This window comes from Protopterus annectens, chromosome 14.part0, assembly GCF_019279795.1.
Source record: "Protopterus annectens isolate FY-2018-M chromosome 14.part0, PAN1.0, whole genome shotgun sequence".
Taxonomy (NCBI): Eukaryota; Metazoa; Chordata; order Ceratodontiformes; family Protopteridae; genus Protopterus; species Protopterus annectens.
Window position 1 is genome coordinate 27,282,482 of NC_056748.1, and position 16,272 is coordinate 27,298,753.

The 16,272-nt window shown below is 40.0% G+C and overlaps 1 protein-coding gene across 1 annotated transcript in view; it reads right to left on the bottom strand.

Moving 5' to 3' along the window:
- Nucleotides 1–16,272, bottom strand: part of FRYL (FRY like transcription coactivator) — a 3,917,685-nt gene that overhangs the window by 2,223,874 nt on the left and 1,677,539 nt on the right. The window contains exon 22 of the mRNA XM_044055727.1: nucleotides 13,256–13,451. Coding sequence (XP_043911662.1) covers nucleotides 13,256–13,451 — 196 coding nt within the window. The remainder of the gene's footprint in view (nucleotides 1–13,255; nucleotides 13,452–16,272) is intronic.

Consider the following 16,272-nt stretch of genomic DNA (forward strand, 5'->3'; position numbering starts at 1 on the left):
ATTCAAATCCTGCCTCTTAAACCTCATTCCTTCTCTGCATATACTGTTACCACAATTCCCATTTTTTCTAGGCAGTTTGCTACGTCCCTTTTCTAAAGATTCCAATTCCAGCTGATTTACCTCTGTTACTATACTCACTACTTCTAAGTAAAGTTGGTCTGGACTTTGATTTCCATTTTCTATCAATTACTTTTTAGGCAGCCAACATAATTAGACTCAGCAAGACTTTACTATGTCTAAGCAATTCTGATTCTGTCTCATAGTTCAAAAAAAATCATCTCCCCAGTCAATCCAATCTGCGAACCCAGCATTTCCAACAGAGCAGTTCGCAGGGAATCCCTAAAGTCTACCAACTCACTACACTCGCAAAAGATGAGTTTCCAGCCACCTCTTGCTTGCCCGTCACACCTCCAATATTTGCTATTCACCCGAGGAATAATTCTTTGGAGTCTACTTGGGGTATAAAAATACCTATGTAAACACTTCCAGGCAAAGATCCTAAATCTTCTGGACTTTGTTGCATATTTGGGAGATATACATATATCCTCCCATTGTATCTTTGTGAATTGCTTAATCAGTCTCTTTTCCCAATGCTTTCTAAGCTCCTCTTACTGATTTTTATAATTATCATGCAATATTTTATATGCTCTACTAATTTTTCCTTTAACAGCAGCTTCTGTTCTAGAGTCTATTAAAAACTCTACTAGTGTTGGTCTATCATTTAGGACCCCCATACTTATTTTTCTTTGCCTATACTCCGACATCAAACCTTGATAGGGAAGGCAACCTCTAACCTACAGTCCAAATAAATACTTGGCCTCAGCCCATTCTATTACTTTCCCTTCTAGTTATTTGCACTCAATGCCTTGGTTCCTTTGCCAGTTTTCTCCAATAAATTCTAGCCCCCTATTGCCTATTATCTGTATCCCTAACCAGTCATCCCTATCGGCAGAATCGCTTTTCTCCATTCTCATGCTGGTTTAGTTCTTAGAATAATCCCTGCTACTTTATGAATATAATATTATGTATGATTGTTGTTCTCCTTAAGAGTTTGCATCCAAAATCGCAATCTCTCCTTATTTCTTGAGCTTCCCCCCTGCATTATCATCATCATTCCTTTCCTCTTTGAATTATAGTTTTCTGCTTGTGCTATGTATAACAGCCTTAACTGTGCTGCTCTAAAATACTTCCTCAAATTGGGTGATCCTAGACCGCCTTGTTCTATTGGAAGAATAAAGTTATTCCACTCAACCCTTGCTGTCTTCCCTTCCCAGACAAAATCCTTCAGCTCTAATTGCTATCCACAGTTTCTTCTCTGGGTGATAAAAATATTCCTGACCTGTGTGTAAAACTAAAGGACTAAAAACATTTTAATTGCTTGTATCTTAGTATTTATATCGGTATAACAAAGCTTCCAATTTCTCAATGTTTGTAATATCTTCTGTTTAGTCTCTTCCCACATATCCTTAGCTGCCACAACATAGTCATTTCTAATACATACTCCTAAATACATCATTTTATCATGTCCCCATAAATATGGATATGGTTGGGCTTTGTGTGGGTACATAATTTACCGCTATTGCCTTTGCTTTAGCTTCATTCATTTTGTATCCAGAGAAGAACTGAAACGGTCATAAACTGTTCAACAATACTGTATTGTCCCTTTCTGGTTTTGTCATGTATAAAATAATATCACTGCAAACAGAGCCAGCTTTTCCTGACTACCATAGCAACTATATCCTTGAATTTCGGATTCCATTACTTTCTTTGCCTTCTTCTTTCGGCTTTTTCCCGGTTAGGGGTCGCCACAGCAGATCACCTGTCCGCTCATGATTGGCAGTGGAGTTTTTACAGTGTCGAGTGGCCAGCCTGGCGCCCAACCTTCCACAGAAGGCACACACACACACACACCTAGGGCCAATTTAGAGTGTCCAATCCACCTACAGCATGTCTTTGGGATGTGGGAGGAAAAAGGAGCGCCCAGAGGAAACCCATGTGACCACAGGGAGGATATGCAGACTCCGCACAGAAGGCACCCCAGCCGAGAATCGAACCAGAGAACCTCTTGCTGCGAGGCGGCAATGCTAACCGCTGCACCACCGTGGCCACCCCCATTATTTTCTTTACCAATGGTCCTAAATATAATGCAAACACCACAGGGGAAAGCTGACAACTCTGCCTGGTGCCTCTACTCAAGCAGAAGTTATCAGAGGATCCCACACATTTTAATTTTCACCTCCAATCCCTCACGTATACTCCTAATCATGTTTCCATTGCCTTGCTCATGAAGTTCCAGTCTACTCTGTCAAATACTTTCTCTGCATCAAGACCCACCAATAACAGTGGTATTCTCTTACATTCTGCTTCCCTCTGATCATCAGTGTTCTGTTAATATTGTCAAATGTTTGCCTCCCCACCATAAATCACACAGATCCATATCAATTTTGTTTTCACTTTTGTCATTCTTTCCGCCATTACAGACAAACACTTTATAATCATGGTTTAGTACTGAAATAGGCCTGTATCACGCTGGATCCAATGGACTGTTACCACCTTCTTCCAGGATGCCAGTACTTCTCCTCCTCTTAAAATACTGTTAAACAAATCCTTCCAGATATTTATTAGTTTTTTCTCTCCTAGTTTCCAAACCTTCACAGGAATACCATCTATTCCTGAGGACTTTCCTGTAGCTTAGTTATACATCGCCATTTTTATCTAGTCTCTTCTTATCCTACCTCTTGGCAATTAAGCCTCATCCACCTCTAACCTTGGCCTATTTAATTCTTTCATAAACATTTCCATTTGCACTTTTTCTTGATTTCCATTTTTCTCTGCTTTATACAAACTTTCATAACATTTTCAAAATATTTCTAATACTTCTACAGGATTTTGTTATCTTCCTTGTTATGGGCTCCCTAAGCCTGGTGACAGCCCTTTCCACTATGTTGCCTGAGTTTTTATGCTAACCGTTTTTGAGCTTTAGAATTATCAAAAAACATTGCTTAACAGCAATATTTCTAAACACATGCACATTATCAAGGTAATCCCTTATTTTCTGTTTAGCATTTGCAGTTGCTCCTTTTCTTGTTCTGAGAAATACCCCTATTTTGCAATACTTTAAAATTTGTCAGTCCCTCTAAATAATGCATTACGTCTTAGCTATATCGCCCTTTCCTTTATTTCCACCCTAGTTTTAAACTCGTTTAATTTTTTCCCACTCCCCAGCTATATTTTTAGAAGAAATTTCTATCTTCTCTAGTAGCTGCTGAATTAATTCCAAAACCCATTCCTTAAATTCCTTTTTTCAATCGATAGGTGGTAAAGAACCAGTGTCTGACTTTTATATAATTACATTTGTTTTTAATTTGGTTATTATTTGTGCATGATCTGAAATAGTTATTAGGTGCATTTCAAGGCCTTCAATTAAATGCACATGTTCTTGTGAGATATAAATTCTATCTAGCCTATCCCAGTTTTTGCATCTTGGAGAATAATACAAAAATTAAATCTGAACTCCTAACACTGAAGTCACATCTTTCATGCCAAACATTTTCATAACATTCTTCAAAAATCTCTACATTTTTGTTTTAGTTCATTACTCTTTTTTAAATCTGTAAGACCATTCAGATTGAAAGACATTACACAAAGCATCATTTTCTTATATACTTATTACCACCTTTTATGTATAAATGCTTTTTTGTTAAATTTCTAGCTCCAGATTTTATGTTACATGTATACACTGTTCGGCAAGTTGTCCTTTTATACACTTGTTTCTTGTCATATCCATTTGAGCCTATGCCACATCTTAAATAAAACTTAAGCCATCAAACAGACCCCCAAAATAAATATTAACTTAATAACAACAAATAAATATGTACATTTTCAAATATTGAAGTTTTTGCTTCCTAATAAGAGCAAACATGCTAAGTTGAAAGCCACACAGACAGGCTAGAGTTAACCAAAAAGAAAGGTTAGTCATGCTAAGATGCATGGTACACAGCCTGTGCTATTAGTGCTGTTTGATTTTGTCTATCTTTATAGCTCTCCCAGCTGAGAAAACACTTGAATGCTTTCAGTAGACACTTTCTCCAAGCCATTTCTCTTTATCAAATTGTCTTCAAGTGACATGCAAACCAGATACAAATCTAAGGGTACCTTGTTTACCACAAAAAAGCATTATAATATTCAATATTCTTTTTCATTTACATGCTTTGTCTTAACCCAGTCATTTCCCTATGCAAGCACTGGAAAAAGCGCACTGATTTTTCTTTTGTCATACTCTCTTAACCAGACGTTTCTTCTCTCCATCTTTTTTCTACATTGCAGTGCCTACATTTCTTAAAACTGAACAAAGAAAATGAAAGAAGGGAGGAAAAGGAAAACAAAAAAACAAAATCACCTGTTTATATTAGCATCCCCACTGCATTTGAAAAACTGAATACTTTACTTCAAGTCTAATTGGTTTTATATTATCTTTAAAGCTCTCATAGCCGGGAAAACCCCTGATTGCTTTCAGAGAACATTACGTCAGCCAATTTCTCTCTTCTCTTTTCCTTTTCCCTCCGCTATCTCCTTCCACCAGACTACCTCCAGCTTCTCTATCAGACAGTCTCCATGGAGACATGGGAACTAGACAGTTTCTCTTTATCAGACTGTTTCCATGGAAACATGAAGACCAGCTGCAGAATTGCTACTAATTACGCATGCATTTATTTGCCAGAAAAAAGCCTCATAATATTCAATATTCTTTTTCATTTACTTGCTCTCCCTCAAAACTAATCAATCTAAGGTCCTTGATACAGTCATTTCCCCATGCAAAAATGAAAAAGCACGTTAATTTTAATTTTCTCTTGCCTTTTGAGCCAGGCTTTTTTTAACATTGCATTGCCTACATTTCTCAAAACTGTACAAAAAGAAAGAGAGGAGAGAGAAAAAGAAAAACAGCACCTGTTTACAGTCCCTATTACACTTAAAAATAGTGTGCAAAGAAAACCGTACATCACACAGTACTATTAAGAAAGAAATGTTTTCTTACTTACAGTTAGTTTTCTCCCTTGTCTTCCCCTTCCCAAAGCATTTTTCCAACCATTAATGACAGTAGGGCATATACTTTAGAGTACATCACAAACCCAAGAAATTTTGAAAAAGTCCAATATTTCCAGATTTTCTTGTTCTGTTACATTTCACAAATATAATTACTGCATTGTAATCCCATGTTGAGTTACTGGTTTTATTACTGTTCTCCACCCACCAAATCCTGTCTCTGCTTCATTTCCAACATACTCTCAATTCTTCTAGTCAACTCTTATGCTCCCTTTCTTTACTCCAAAAATTTCCATTTAAATACTGGAAAAGGTTTCACAGGTACAGTCTTCTCTGTTGTCTTTCTGACCAGAACAAGCAGCAGCATAATCTCTTGTTTCACAGCTTAGTTTTTGTTGGACAAACTATTTCCTCCTTAGCATGTACTTAATCAAAAAAATGAGTCTGTCCCTCCAGGGAAGAATACTTTACAGACAGCTGGATACAGCAGTTTGAATCTCCCACTCATGTCTCAAAATTCCCTGAATAGTGGAATGAATTTACTCACTGTACACCAGGCAGAAGAGGAGTAATCATTCTCCACAAATACTCTGTCTCCCACTTTTAGTATTTTGCCCTTCTGCCACAGTTTTGTCAGAATCAATTCATTTGGCTGGTAGGATTGCATCTTTACTATTAAAGATCTAGGCTGCTTTCTTATAGCTAGGTTTGGGGCATGCACACGATGAGCCCTTTCAACTAACTCCGCCTGCTGTAGAATACCAGTCCAATTGTTTATTTGTGCTTCCATAAAATTAATGCAGTTTGTCCCTTTCCAGCATCTCTGGTATAGCTGAAAATCTTCGGTTTTCCCTGTGTGTTCTGCCCTCTAATTCTATTTTTTGAAGCTCTCTTCACCAAAGACTGGACTAGACAGTTAAGAGGAAAAGGTAAACACTTGCACCGCACCACACCACACTCACCACATAGTCCCTCAAAACCTACACCACCAAAACACACACACAGAAACACAAAACACACACCTGCAATTCAAGGAGTTTCTCAATAAAAATCTACCCAAGCAACATGGACCTCCAAAGCAGAAACATAAGCAAACTCCACCCACTAACACAACCCAAATGACACATAGCCCACAAACTCAGTGTGCCACTCAACCACAGCCAATAAGGCAATACAACATACCCAAAACTCTTTTCATATGTGACTCTATATAGTCAGGCACACTGATGTTCCACTCACCAGGCTAAACAAGGAGAAAGTTACTGTCAGCTGCCTGTCGGGTGCCAGGATCATCCACATAACACACGCACTCGGGTCACTCAACAGCAAGTACAAATATGACTCTGTCATTGTCCATGTTGGTGTGAATGACCCGAGACGTACCTTCCTGAACTACATGAAAAGAGACATGGAGGAGCTGTCCGATTTTGTAGCCCAGGCAGGTATGGCCCTAGCCCTGAGTAGCATCCTGCCATCACCCAGAATGATACCACAGTACAAGGACAAAATGACTGACTTCAACAATTGGCTAAGCTTCTTGTGTCATTCTAAGGGGATCCAGTATTGGTCTGACTGGGATGACATGATCAACAGACCACAATGCTTTGCCAGAGATGGCCTGCACCTGTCACCCTTGGGATTCTGGATACTGGCTAAGGCTCTTGCCACCCCTATAGTGTCTTTTTTAGGCAAGGTTCAAATGACAAATTCACCACCGTAACAGGTAGAAGCAAGCAAAATCTGAGGGTAATGCTACAAGTCTAAACCTCAAAATCCACTCACTCGAGGCACTCCTTAAAATGGAGAACATCGACATCTGTGCAGTGACAGAGACGTGGTTCAAGGCTCCAGAGAGCACACCTGCATTACCACGCTATAATTCATACCACACCTTTCGGCCACCTAACCTGGACCGAAACACTAAAGGCGGAGTAGTGTGCATATTCATTAAAGATATCCAGACCCCCAGGCTAGTTGCTCAGCATATCCAAGTGCAACTAACTCTGGGCAAGACCACAATCCAAATTATAGCTTGCTACAGATCCCCCACCATGCCCCAGGATTCCCAATCCTCCTATCCTGATACACTGGAGAATATTAGGGTACATCCTAATAATGGGCGATTTCAACTACCCCACCATTAACTAGGAAAACTACTCATGCACCAACTCTTTTGCCCAATGTTTTTTGGAATTCATAAAATCCAACACCTTGGAGCAACTTATCCACACCACCACCAGGGGCAGCAATATCCTAGACCTGGTCATTACCAACACAGGCAACCAGTGTTTGACACCAGAGGTCAAGTTCCTCGTTGGTCAGATCCGACCACAAGCTAATAACCCTACGTATCCACATCCCACCCCCACCCCCCATTAGGGAAACTGCCGTAAAAGATTTCTCCAAAGCCAACTTCATGCTTCTTAAGACAGTAGTGGCAAACTTCACGACACCCATGCAGACAGACAATAGAGGTACGACTGCTGAATCCTGCACAAATGCACTTTATAAGCATTTACATGAGTACATGGACCATGCAATCCCTAACAGAACCTAGATGCTATACTCCAAAAAAAGGAAGCCAATCTGGTGGTCCCCTGCCATAAATAAACTCTACAACAGAAGAAAGAAACTGTTGCAAAAAAAAAAGAGTAAAATCCCATGATTGGAGGAACTCCCTGGTCAACCTCAGTAAGAAGTTGAGATCCCTCAAAATCCTCCCGAGCTAGTTACAAAGACAAAATCGCCACTGATTCTAAAGACAGCCACAAAGCATTCGATAGCTATGTCAAGAATCTCAATGGCAACACTCAGATCTGCTCAGAGTTACAGCACAATGGCACTAAATACACAGAACCAACTGATATTGCCAACATCCTGGCAGACAGGTTCAGTGCTAACTTTACCCCCCTCTCACCCCCTAAAGGGCCCATCTCTATACCGGAAGAACGCAAAGTTCCTGTAATCACGGCTGCACAGGTAAAAACCACACTCTCCAAAGTCAAGAACACAGCATCCATGGGACCTGACAACATCCCAGGCTGCGTTCTACACGAACTACAGAACGAACTGGCACCGCACCTAAGTACCATTGTTCAATCATAGCCTTACCTGAGGCTTTGTGCCCATTGAATGGTGCACAAGCAAAGGTCATCCCACTCCACAAAGGGGGAGCCACCACGGACCCCAGGAACTACCACCCCATTAGCCTGACAAGCCTGATCTGCAAGGCTATGGAACTTATAAACAATGACATTGGTAATCTCCAAACTCTGGACCTCACTCAGTTCGGGTTTGTAAAAGGCAGATCAGGTCTCCTAAACCTAACAGACTTCTCTGAACTGGTCACCAAAGCCGTAGATGAGGGTAAGGTGGTTCACAAAGCCTACACAGATCTCGCCAAGGCTTTCAACACCATCCCCCACTCTGGGATTATAGATAAACTTACTAAACTAGGTATAAATCCCTAAGTCACAAGATGGGTTGCCAACTGGCTCACTAACAGAACCCACACTGTGAAAGTAGCAGACTCCAAATCCAACTTCAGACCAGTGACAAGTGGAGTACCACAGAGTTCAGTCCTGGGTCCTCTCCTGTTTGGTATCTACTTCTCTGAAGTACAGGTCAACAGAGAAGGTCTTTGGCTAACGAAGTTCGCAGATGACTGCAAACTAGGAGCCATAATCGAAACTCCTAATGATGTGGACATCCTACAAAAGGGCTTCACTGAGACAGATGCCTGGTGTCAAAGCCATGGCCTCAAGCTCAATGCCAAAAAGTGCACTGACATCCCTTTTGGTGAAAACTCCGTATACATGAACTACCACATAGGCGGTAGTCTACTTAACACCGAAAGTGTGATGAGACCTTGGGACACAGGTGGACAGTAGTCTCTCCTTTGATAATCACATCGCCACAGTAGTCAGGATATCCTTCTACGTGGCACAACTCATCACAAAAGGTTTCTCATCCAGGAAAAAAAAGAGGCCATTGTTCCCCTCTACTCGTCACTCATTAGACCCATTATAGAATACAGCGCCCCTTTTGGTATGTACCTCACAAGACATCTACAACTGGAAAGGCCGCAGAAATACCTCACAAAGAGGATTACCAGCCTCAAACAGATGCCCTACGCAGACAGCCTCAAAAAAACTAGCTTTGCTTCGTCGTATATCGCTCACTCAGAGGCGATCTCTGCCTAACATACAAAGCTATGCCAAACCCAGAGCTGTTGGACATGCTCCACTTAAAGAAATCCCAATCCCTCCAAGCTACATGCTCTAGGGACCTAAACCTTGTCACAAACAAACAGAACATGCAGGAAGGATAGATTCCTGTCCCAGAGACTTCCCATACTCTGGAACAAACTACCTATCTATATCAAACAAAGCTCCTCATTAGCACTCGACAGGGGCATAGAAAAAATATTTTCTTGGGTGGCGAAAGCCGCAGTACCTTTTTGGCTAGGCTTATATAGGCCTAGGGCCAATAGCCTAGTACCTACCTATGAAACATCTCTTCCTGAGCAGTCTCACATTCAGCCAGTCTTTTCTTCATTTCAACCTCTGATTTTTGCAACTTTATCATCTCATCAGAATACCTGTTTAAAGCTTATTCCATTTTTTTTCCAGCTTTTTGTTTGTGTTGACAAACTCTATCAGTGTTTAGTTTAACAAGGTCTGCATGCAGTTGCCTTACATCTTCCTGTAGGTTATTAGAAGTCATGTCTGCAGGTTGCATTGCTTTTTGCTGAACAGCTGCTGAACTTTCCCCACTCAGTATTTCTTCCTCACTTTTTGTAGCTGATTTTTTCCAGGTCTTCTGTATTTCTTTATTCCTGGCATCTAGACAGTGCACTTACTAGCCAGTTACTGAAATTTACCTATAAACACAAGTCTACTGGCCTTTTCTGTTGAATTTCCATTTTCACACTAGGAGAGCTAGAAAAAAGTTGTTACTCAGTGTGCGGCCATCTTGGAAATTGTATTTCTAATTAACCGTGTTATTGTGTCAGGAAGGCTAAAGCTTCAATGTCCTATTCATAAAATCCCAGCTTACTCAGGCAAATGCTTTCTCTGCATTAAGACCCATCAATAACATAGGTATTTTTCTTACATCCTGCTTCTCTCTGGATTATTGTTCTACTAATGTTGCCAAATGTTATAATCCTAAATCACCTCGTTCTGTGGGGCGGAAATATATCCCAGCTCACAATGACCCTCTTCCCCTCCCAAAAATCATTCAACTCTCTATTAATTATGGCCACCAAATTCAACTCTGGTTGATAAAAAAAACACACTTAACATATATAAAAAAAACTAAAGGGACTAGAAAATGTTTCACTGAAATATCTTTTTCTAGACTTAAGTACAAAATGGTATCCATGAATATAGCCAATGTTTCGTATCATATCAATTATACCCTTGAACCTGAGTGTTCTTTGTTGTCCTTTATTTTATTTGCCAGTGGCCTCAACTATAAAACATACCCCTGGTCTGGTTCATCTGTTTAAACAGCTTGCCAGGAAGGAGAACCAGTGTTATCTTGGCCAAAAGCAGACCTCCAAAATAATTTTGGGATTGTCCGTCTGAATATTCATTAGGACATTTTGGATAAGTGGAAAGGGAGGGCAGGCATACAGAAATTTCCCTTCCATGGACTCACACTGAGATGATTGCTCAGAGTTACCTTGGGGGAATCCTCATTGATGGACAGCCTGAAGAAAAATCTCTCTGTTCAACATCCCATTCAGTAGGGTCTGCCTGGATCTGCTCAGGTAGTGTGCCAGTATTCCAAGCCAATCACTGCTAATCTGCACTGGTGGCAGCATTCTGTGGCACGTAATTTGTTGATATACAAACATGGCAGTGGTGGTGTCAGTCATGACCTGGATAATTTCCAGGAAACAGTGATGATGGAGAGACTGGAGACAGCCAGACTCAATACTTTCATTTTTTTTATGTTTACGTGCTCTCTTCACTTCTGCCTTTTTTGACCAAAGTCCCTGTACCTTGAAACACAATGAACATGCTGCCCAGGTCATGTATGATTGCCGAGAAGGAAAAATATGAAAAGGAACCCATGGATTTCCTGTTATCTCAGTGATCCAAGAAAATAGTTAATTCCTCATGAAAGACAGGACAGGTTACTGGGAATGACAGAGGATGACAGTGCTATGCCAGAACAAATGTTAGGTACTACTAAATTTTCCTCATATGCAGTCAGGCAAATGGAATCATTTGGATAGTAGATGCTATGTATTACACAGTTGTCAGAATCACTCCTGCATAAGATAGGAAAATGTTTTACAGGGACAGAAAATCTTTTAAGAAGTGAATCTTGTCAGAAGGAATAGCAGCCATTATGGGGGATGTAATGAAATTACTATCTAAGAACAGTAGAGAATGAGAAGGAAGAATATTGCACCTGAAGTTCAATGTGAATCCTAGGTTCTAGAAGAAGTCGTCAGTGAAGTGTGTCGTCTTGAAGAATTTTATGTATAGTGGTGGCATGAATCTGTTAGCCACCCAGAGAAGAATTATGTACATACTTTGGAGTCTACAAAATGCTATGACAGGGGTTAGATAATTAGTTAATACTGTCAAAGGAGTGGAAAGCCCAAACAGCAAAGCAGTAAAATGAAACTGAAACCCAACAACACAATGTTAAAAATTTCCTGGGATCAGAATGAACAGGAATATGAAGGTAAGCATCCTTATGAAACCAAGGTATCCAGAAAAGTTTTGGGAAAATTCAGATGGAAATGATTTTGGTTTGTTAAAACTTGAATTTTGGAACCTTCAAAAAGGTGTTCAGTATAGACAAATCGAGAATTAGTCTCCAAGTACCTTCTTTTCCTGGAAGAAGGAAAAAAGACTTGTGTTCCTTTTTGCTGCACAGGAACAGGTTCTATTACACTTTGCTGTAGGAGTCGTCAGATGTTGTTGGCTTGGAGGTACTTGTGTTATGTGCTGAGAAGGAAAGGGAATTTCACTGTAATGTGCACCCTTTTTGGATGGCTTGCAAAATGCAGTAATCTGTTGTGATAGTTATCTAGGTGACCATCTGATGGGATGTTTACTGAGAAGTTTGGAGGAGAGAAGGCTGAGTGGGGGGAAAGAGGGAAGGGGCAAATGGACACTAGAAGGCTTATTTGAGAAGGGCCGTAAAATCAGATTTGGGTATTGTCCAACTTCTTTTTGGATTTTTTCCCTTTCTGATGAGTATTCTTTTTATGACAGAAAGGACCTGGTCTGGAGTGGTAATTTCTTTAAAATATTGTAACGGGAAAGAAAAAGTTACTTGAACCCCTGCATAATTATCTCCTCTTTCCTCTATTTTTTTCAGCAGAAGGGAGATGAAAATAGTACTCCTTATACAAAGGAGTAGCTAAAAGCTGGACTTTGACAGGCTCTGGTAGCAGCTGGCATCAGGCCTAAAGGCTGGGCTATTTACAGGCTGGTTAACAATAACAGAGATGTTAGATTCTGGCCTGGAGAAAGCAGCAGACAAAGCTGCATCTTCTAGTTCTTGTATTTCTTTCTGGGTTGCGAAAGTACACCAAACAAGGGAGCTTCCAACTGTATACTAATTTGTGCCAAAGCCTGTAAAGCATAGGTTTTCTCAGTAAATTTTTAATCAAGGCAAATGACTTTGGGATGTCCTTGGGATAAATTACAGGACAGTGGTTAACTCATAAGCAGAAAAAACACTGGCTATGTCCATACTTATAAGGGATCTGCTTCCACAGTGGCATTTCCCTTTCCTAAGATGACATGAGCAAAGTTCAAAAGTCAGAAAAGAGTTTAATAATGAGTAAGAGTTCTCAGTAGGGTACTTAGCTTTCCTTCATGAAGGCAATTGGATTCTTTCCTACAGCTGACAGACAAAACTTCAAATGAAATCTTGCTTCCAGACTAGTGACATGAAAGGTCTGAGGATTTTCACGTTCATATAACCCTTAAATACTAGCATGCAATCCTTGTACCAAGTCTAAATTTGAATGTCCAGCACTTGAGGAAGGAGAACCTAACCTTTGGTAGTGGCCAGATGCATGGTATCCTTGGAAGGATATGGCCTATGTGCCAGAATTACTGCAACAGTGGTCAAATGAAAAACATTTAGTACTACTCTTCTTAATTAACTTCTGCAAACAAACTCCATTGATTTTAAAGAAAACATTTGCACAGACTGGACTGAAAGCAGTACTTACTTTAGAATCAATACTACATCCACTGTCAGGTGTAGACGCCAGCGTCTCAGGAGGGGAACAACGAACAGACCCTGCAGATGCTGAAGATGAGCTAGAACTTGCTGCGCTGCAGCAAAGAATTAAATAGTTTCTCCAGAGTCCAGTATATGAATCGCTGCTTGTGATGGTGTTCACCTTCTTTGCATTGATGGGACTACTAAGCAAGAAACAATGGGATAAAATTAAATAAAAACAAACAAAATATGCACAGCTCTTAAAACAAATGTGAATGCAAATCTACAACCCAACTGGGTTTCAGACGCTACAAAATAATTTCCAAGACAAAAGGACTTGCAAGCAAATTCCATTCACTTTAATTATATCTGCAGTAGGTGTGTGCTCTTAAATTGAGAGAACTGTGTACTTCACTGTTGTGTGTTCCTAGTACTAATTAGCACACAACCTCTACACATTTAGTGATGCTTCACATTTTCTAGCAAACAAGTCTGACAATAAATGAGAAACATCCAACGTTAAGTAAACCTGTCAACAGAACATGCACAAGCAATACAGGGGAACAGCTACACAATATATATATATATATATATACAACTTAACAAAATTTTCAGACTTTTTTTAAAATGATTTTTTTCTACCATGCCTGCTAACTCACTGCTGCAGGCACTATCATCCAATTCTTGACACTTACAGGTTGACAGCAGAAATGTGTAATGGCAGACACCAAGGCAACAATTAGACATTTACATTCTGTCCCTACATTTCCCCATTCAAGTGAGGGGGCGTGCAATAACTCTTGAGAAGAGTGATGCAACTCTCAAAGGCCCTACCATGACCCTTACAACAAGCACCTCCATGCAGGGTTGCCAGATTTCCAGCCCCCCAGGTAGGGAAAAAAAAAAAAAAAAAAAGAAGGTCTCTCATGGCGAGTGAAGACCAAAAAAAAAAAAAAAGAAAAAAGGTCTTTAATGCGGAACACAGTTCCACATTAAAGAACACTAGCTCTGCACTAAACATGGAGCTTCTCGTGTTTAATGCATTGCAAGTCAAGTGAAGACCAAAAAAAAAAAAAAAAAAAAAAAAAAAAGGTCTTTAATGCGGAACACAGTTCTACATTAAAGAACAGTAGCTCTGCACTAAACACGGAGCTTCTCGTGTTTAATGCATTGCAGTTCCGCATTCAACACAAGTAGCTCCGTGTTTAGCGATTTTTGATTGGCCTGTATACCGGCATATGGGCCAATCAAAAATCGCTAAACACGGAGCTTCTCGTGTTTAATGCGGAACACAAGAAGCTCCGTGTCTAGCAATTTGATTGGCCCGTATGCCAGGTATACGGGACAATCAAACAAAAAAAAAAAAAACAAAGAAAGCGGAGGCGGGCCGGGATTTAAACCGTCAGGGCGGGACTCGGGATCAGGCTGCTGATCTCGGGACAGTCCCGCCCAAATAGGGACGTCTGGCAACCCTGCCTCCATGTGACCTTCAGTCTCTAAAGGTATTCTAGAATGGAGTGTGTGTGTGTCTATGTTGAAGTATATGCCTTTCACTGTCATTAATGTAAGAATTTACCTCAACTCAGTAGCATTGGCAGCACTAATCATACTGTTGTGTTAATCATGCTTGCAGCACTATACTGTGTTGGCTGTCATGACTAGGAATTTTAAGTCTGAAAATCACTTCAGCTAAAAAAGAAATGCAAAAAACTGCTTGTGTTACACTGAAAAGATTTTCTCACAGGCACTTGTGATCCAGCATGCCAGTAGTCAGGAGTGTCGCATTTAACTCACTAATGCTTACCTGCAGTCAGATAACATCACATCTTCAACATTACCTCAACCTGCAGGTCTTAAATATTCATTATTATCACTCCAAAAGACAGACTTTTCCTTCTGTAGTCAATGAGGGAACATTCCAAATGAAGTCGTATACCATTCCCTCTCATCAATTTCCAACTAGTCTTTACATTCATACATTACACTACAGGTTTGTTCTCACTTCTGTAACTTCAAGTTGAGTTTTTGCAGTTTTATATTTTCCAAATGTCTAAAATGACTCGGGCAAAAAAAATAAATAAATACAATTCTTCAACATTTAAAAAAATGCTGTTGTGGTAAGATATCTACCAAGGAGGGCATAAACTGAGATAATCTACACAGTCTATGTCGTGATGACAAACCAGAGGTCTAAACATTTTGGCACTACCTTGTTTCATCATTACTGCAACCTGATGGATTTGCTGGAGGCTAAGGACATGGAAGATAGAAGTACCAGTTATACTCTTCAACCTTTGGCAAAGGATCTCCAAACAACATATTCCCAAGTAAGGCCTCCTCCTAGGCAGATAAAATCCACAGTGTTGCCTCTACAGCAATGGCGCTCATTTCAAAGATATGAAGCCCTTGTCCCCCCCAAACACACACATTCTCTATCATCTCTGGTTCCCCTTCACAAATGCCACAAGTGAAGGTGATTTGGATCCTTCCAAACTGAGCTGGTGAAATACATCTTCAATGATGCCTACTTTAAGCACAATAAATGAGACCTGTTTCAATGATGCACTGTCCAAATGAATACTATTTAATGTGACTTGCACATTAATGCTAGCACTTCAGAGACCCTGCTGAAAATAGCTACTAGGAACAGAGTTTCCTTAAAAATCAATGCGCCTGGTTCACTGGACTCAAGGGTTAATTCTTCAATCATGAAATTGACTCGCACACTAGGGTGGTCTCCTATACAATACACACTACAGAAATGTAATAAAATGATTAGTGGAAAAACCAAACAAGACACATACCAATGGCTCCCACAGATTTTAATGGAAAAACATATAAATCTTGACTTGACGGGGGGGAGGGGGGCTAACAGATTATGTCATGGCTGGTTACCAATGACCTGTGCCAAAAAAAAAAAAAGAAAAACAGACGTCAACCATCTACAATTTTTTTCATAAAATTTCTCTCTTAATAAATTCAAAATCAATTCTATCTTAAATAATTCAAAACCTTAATAAATTC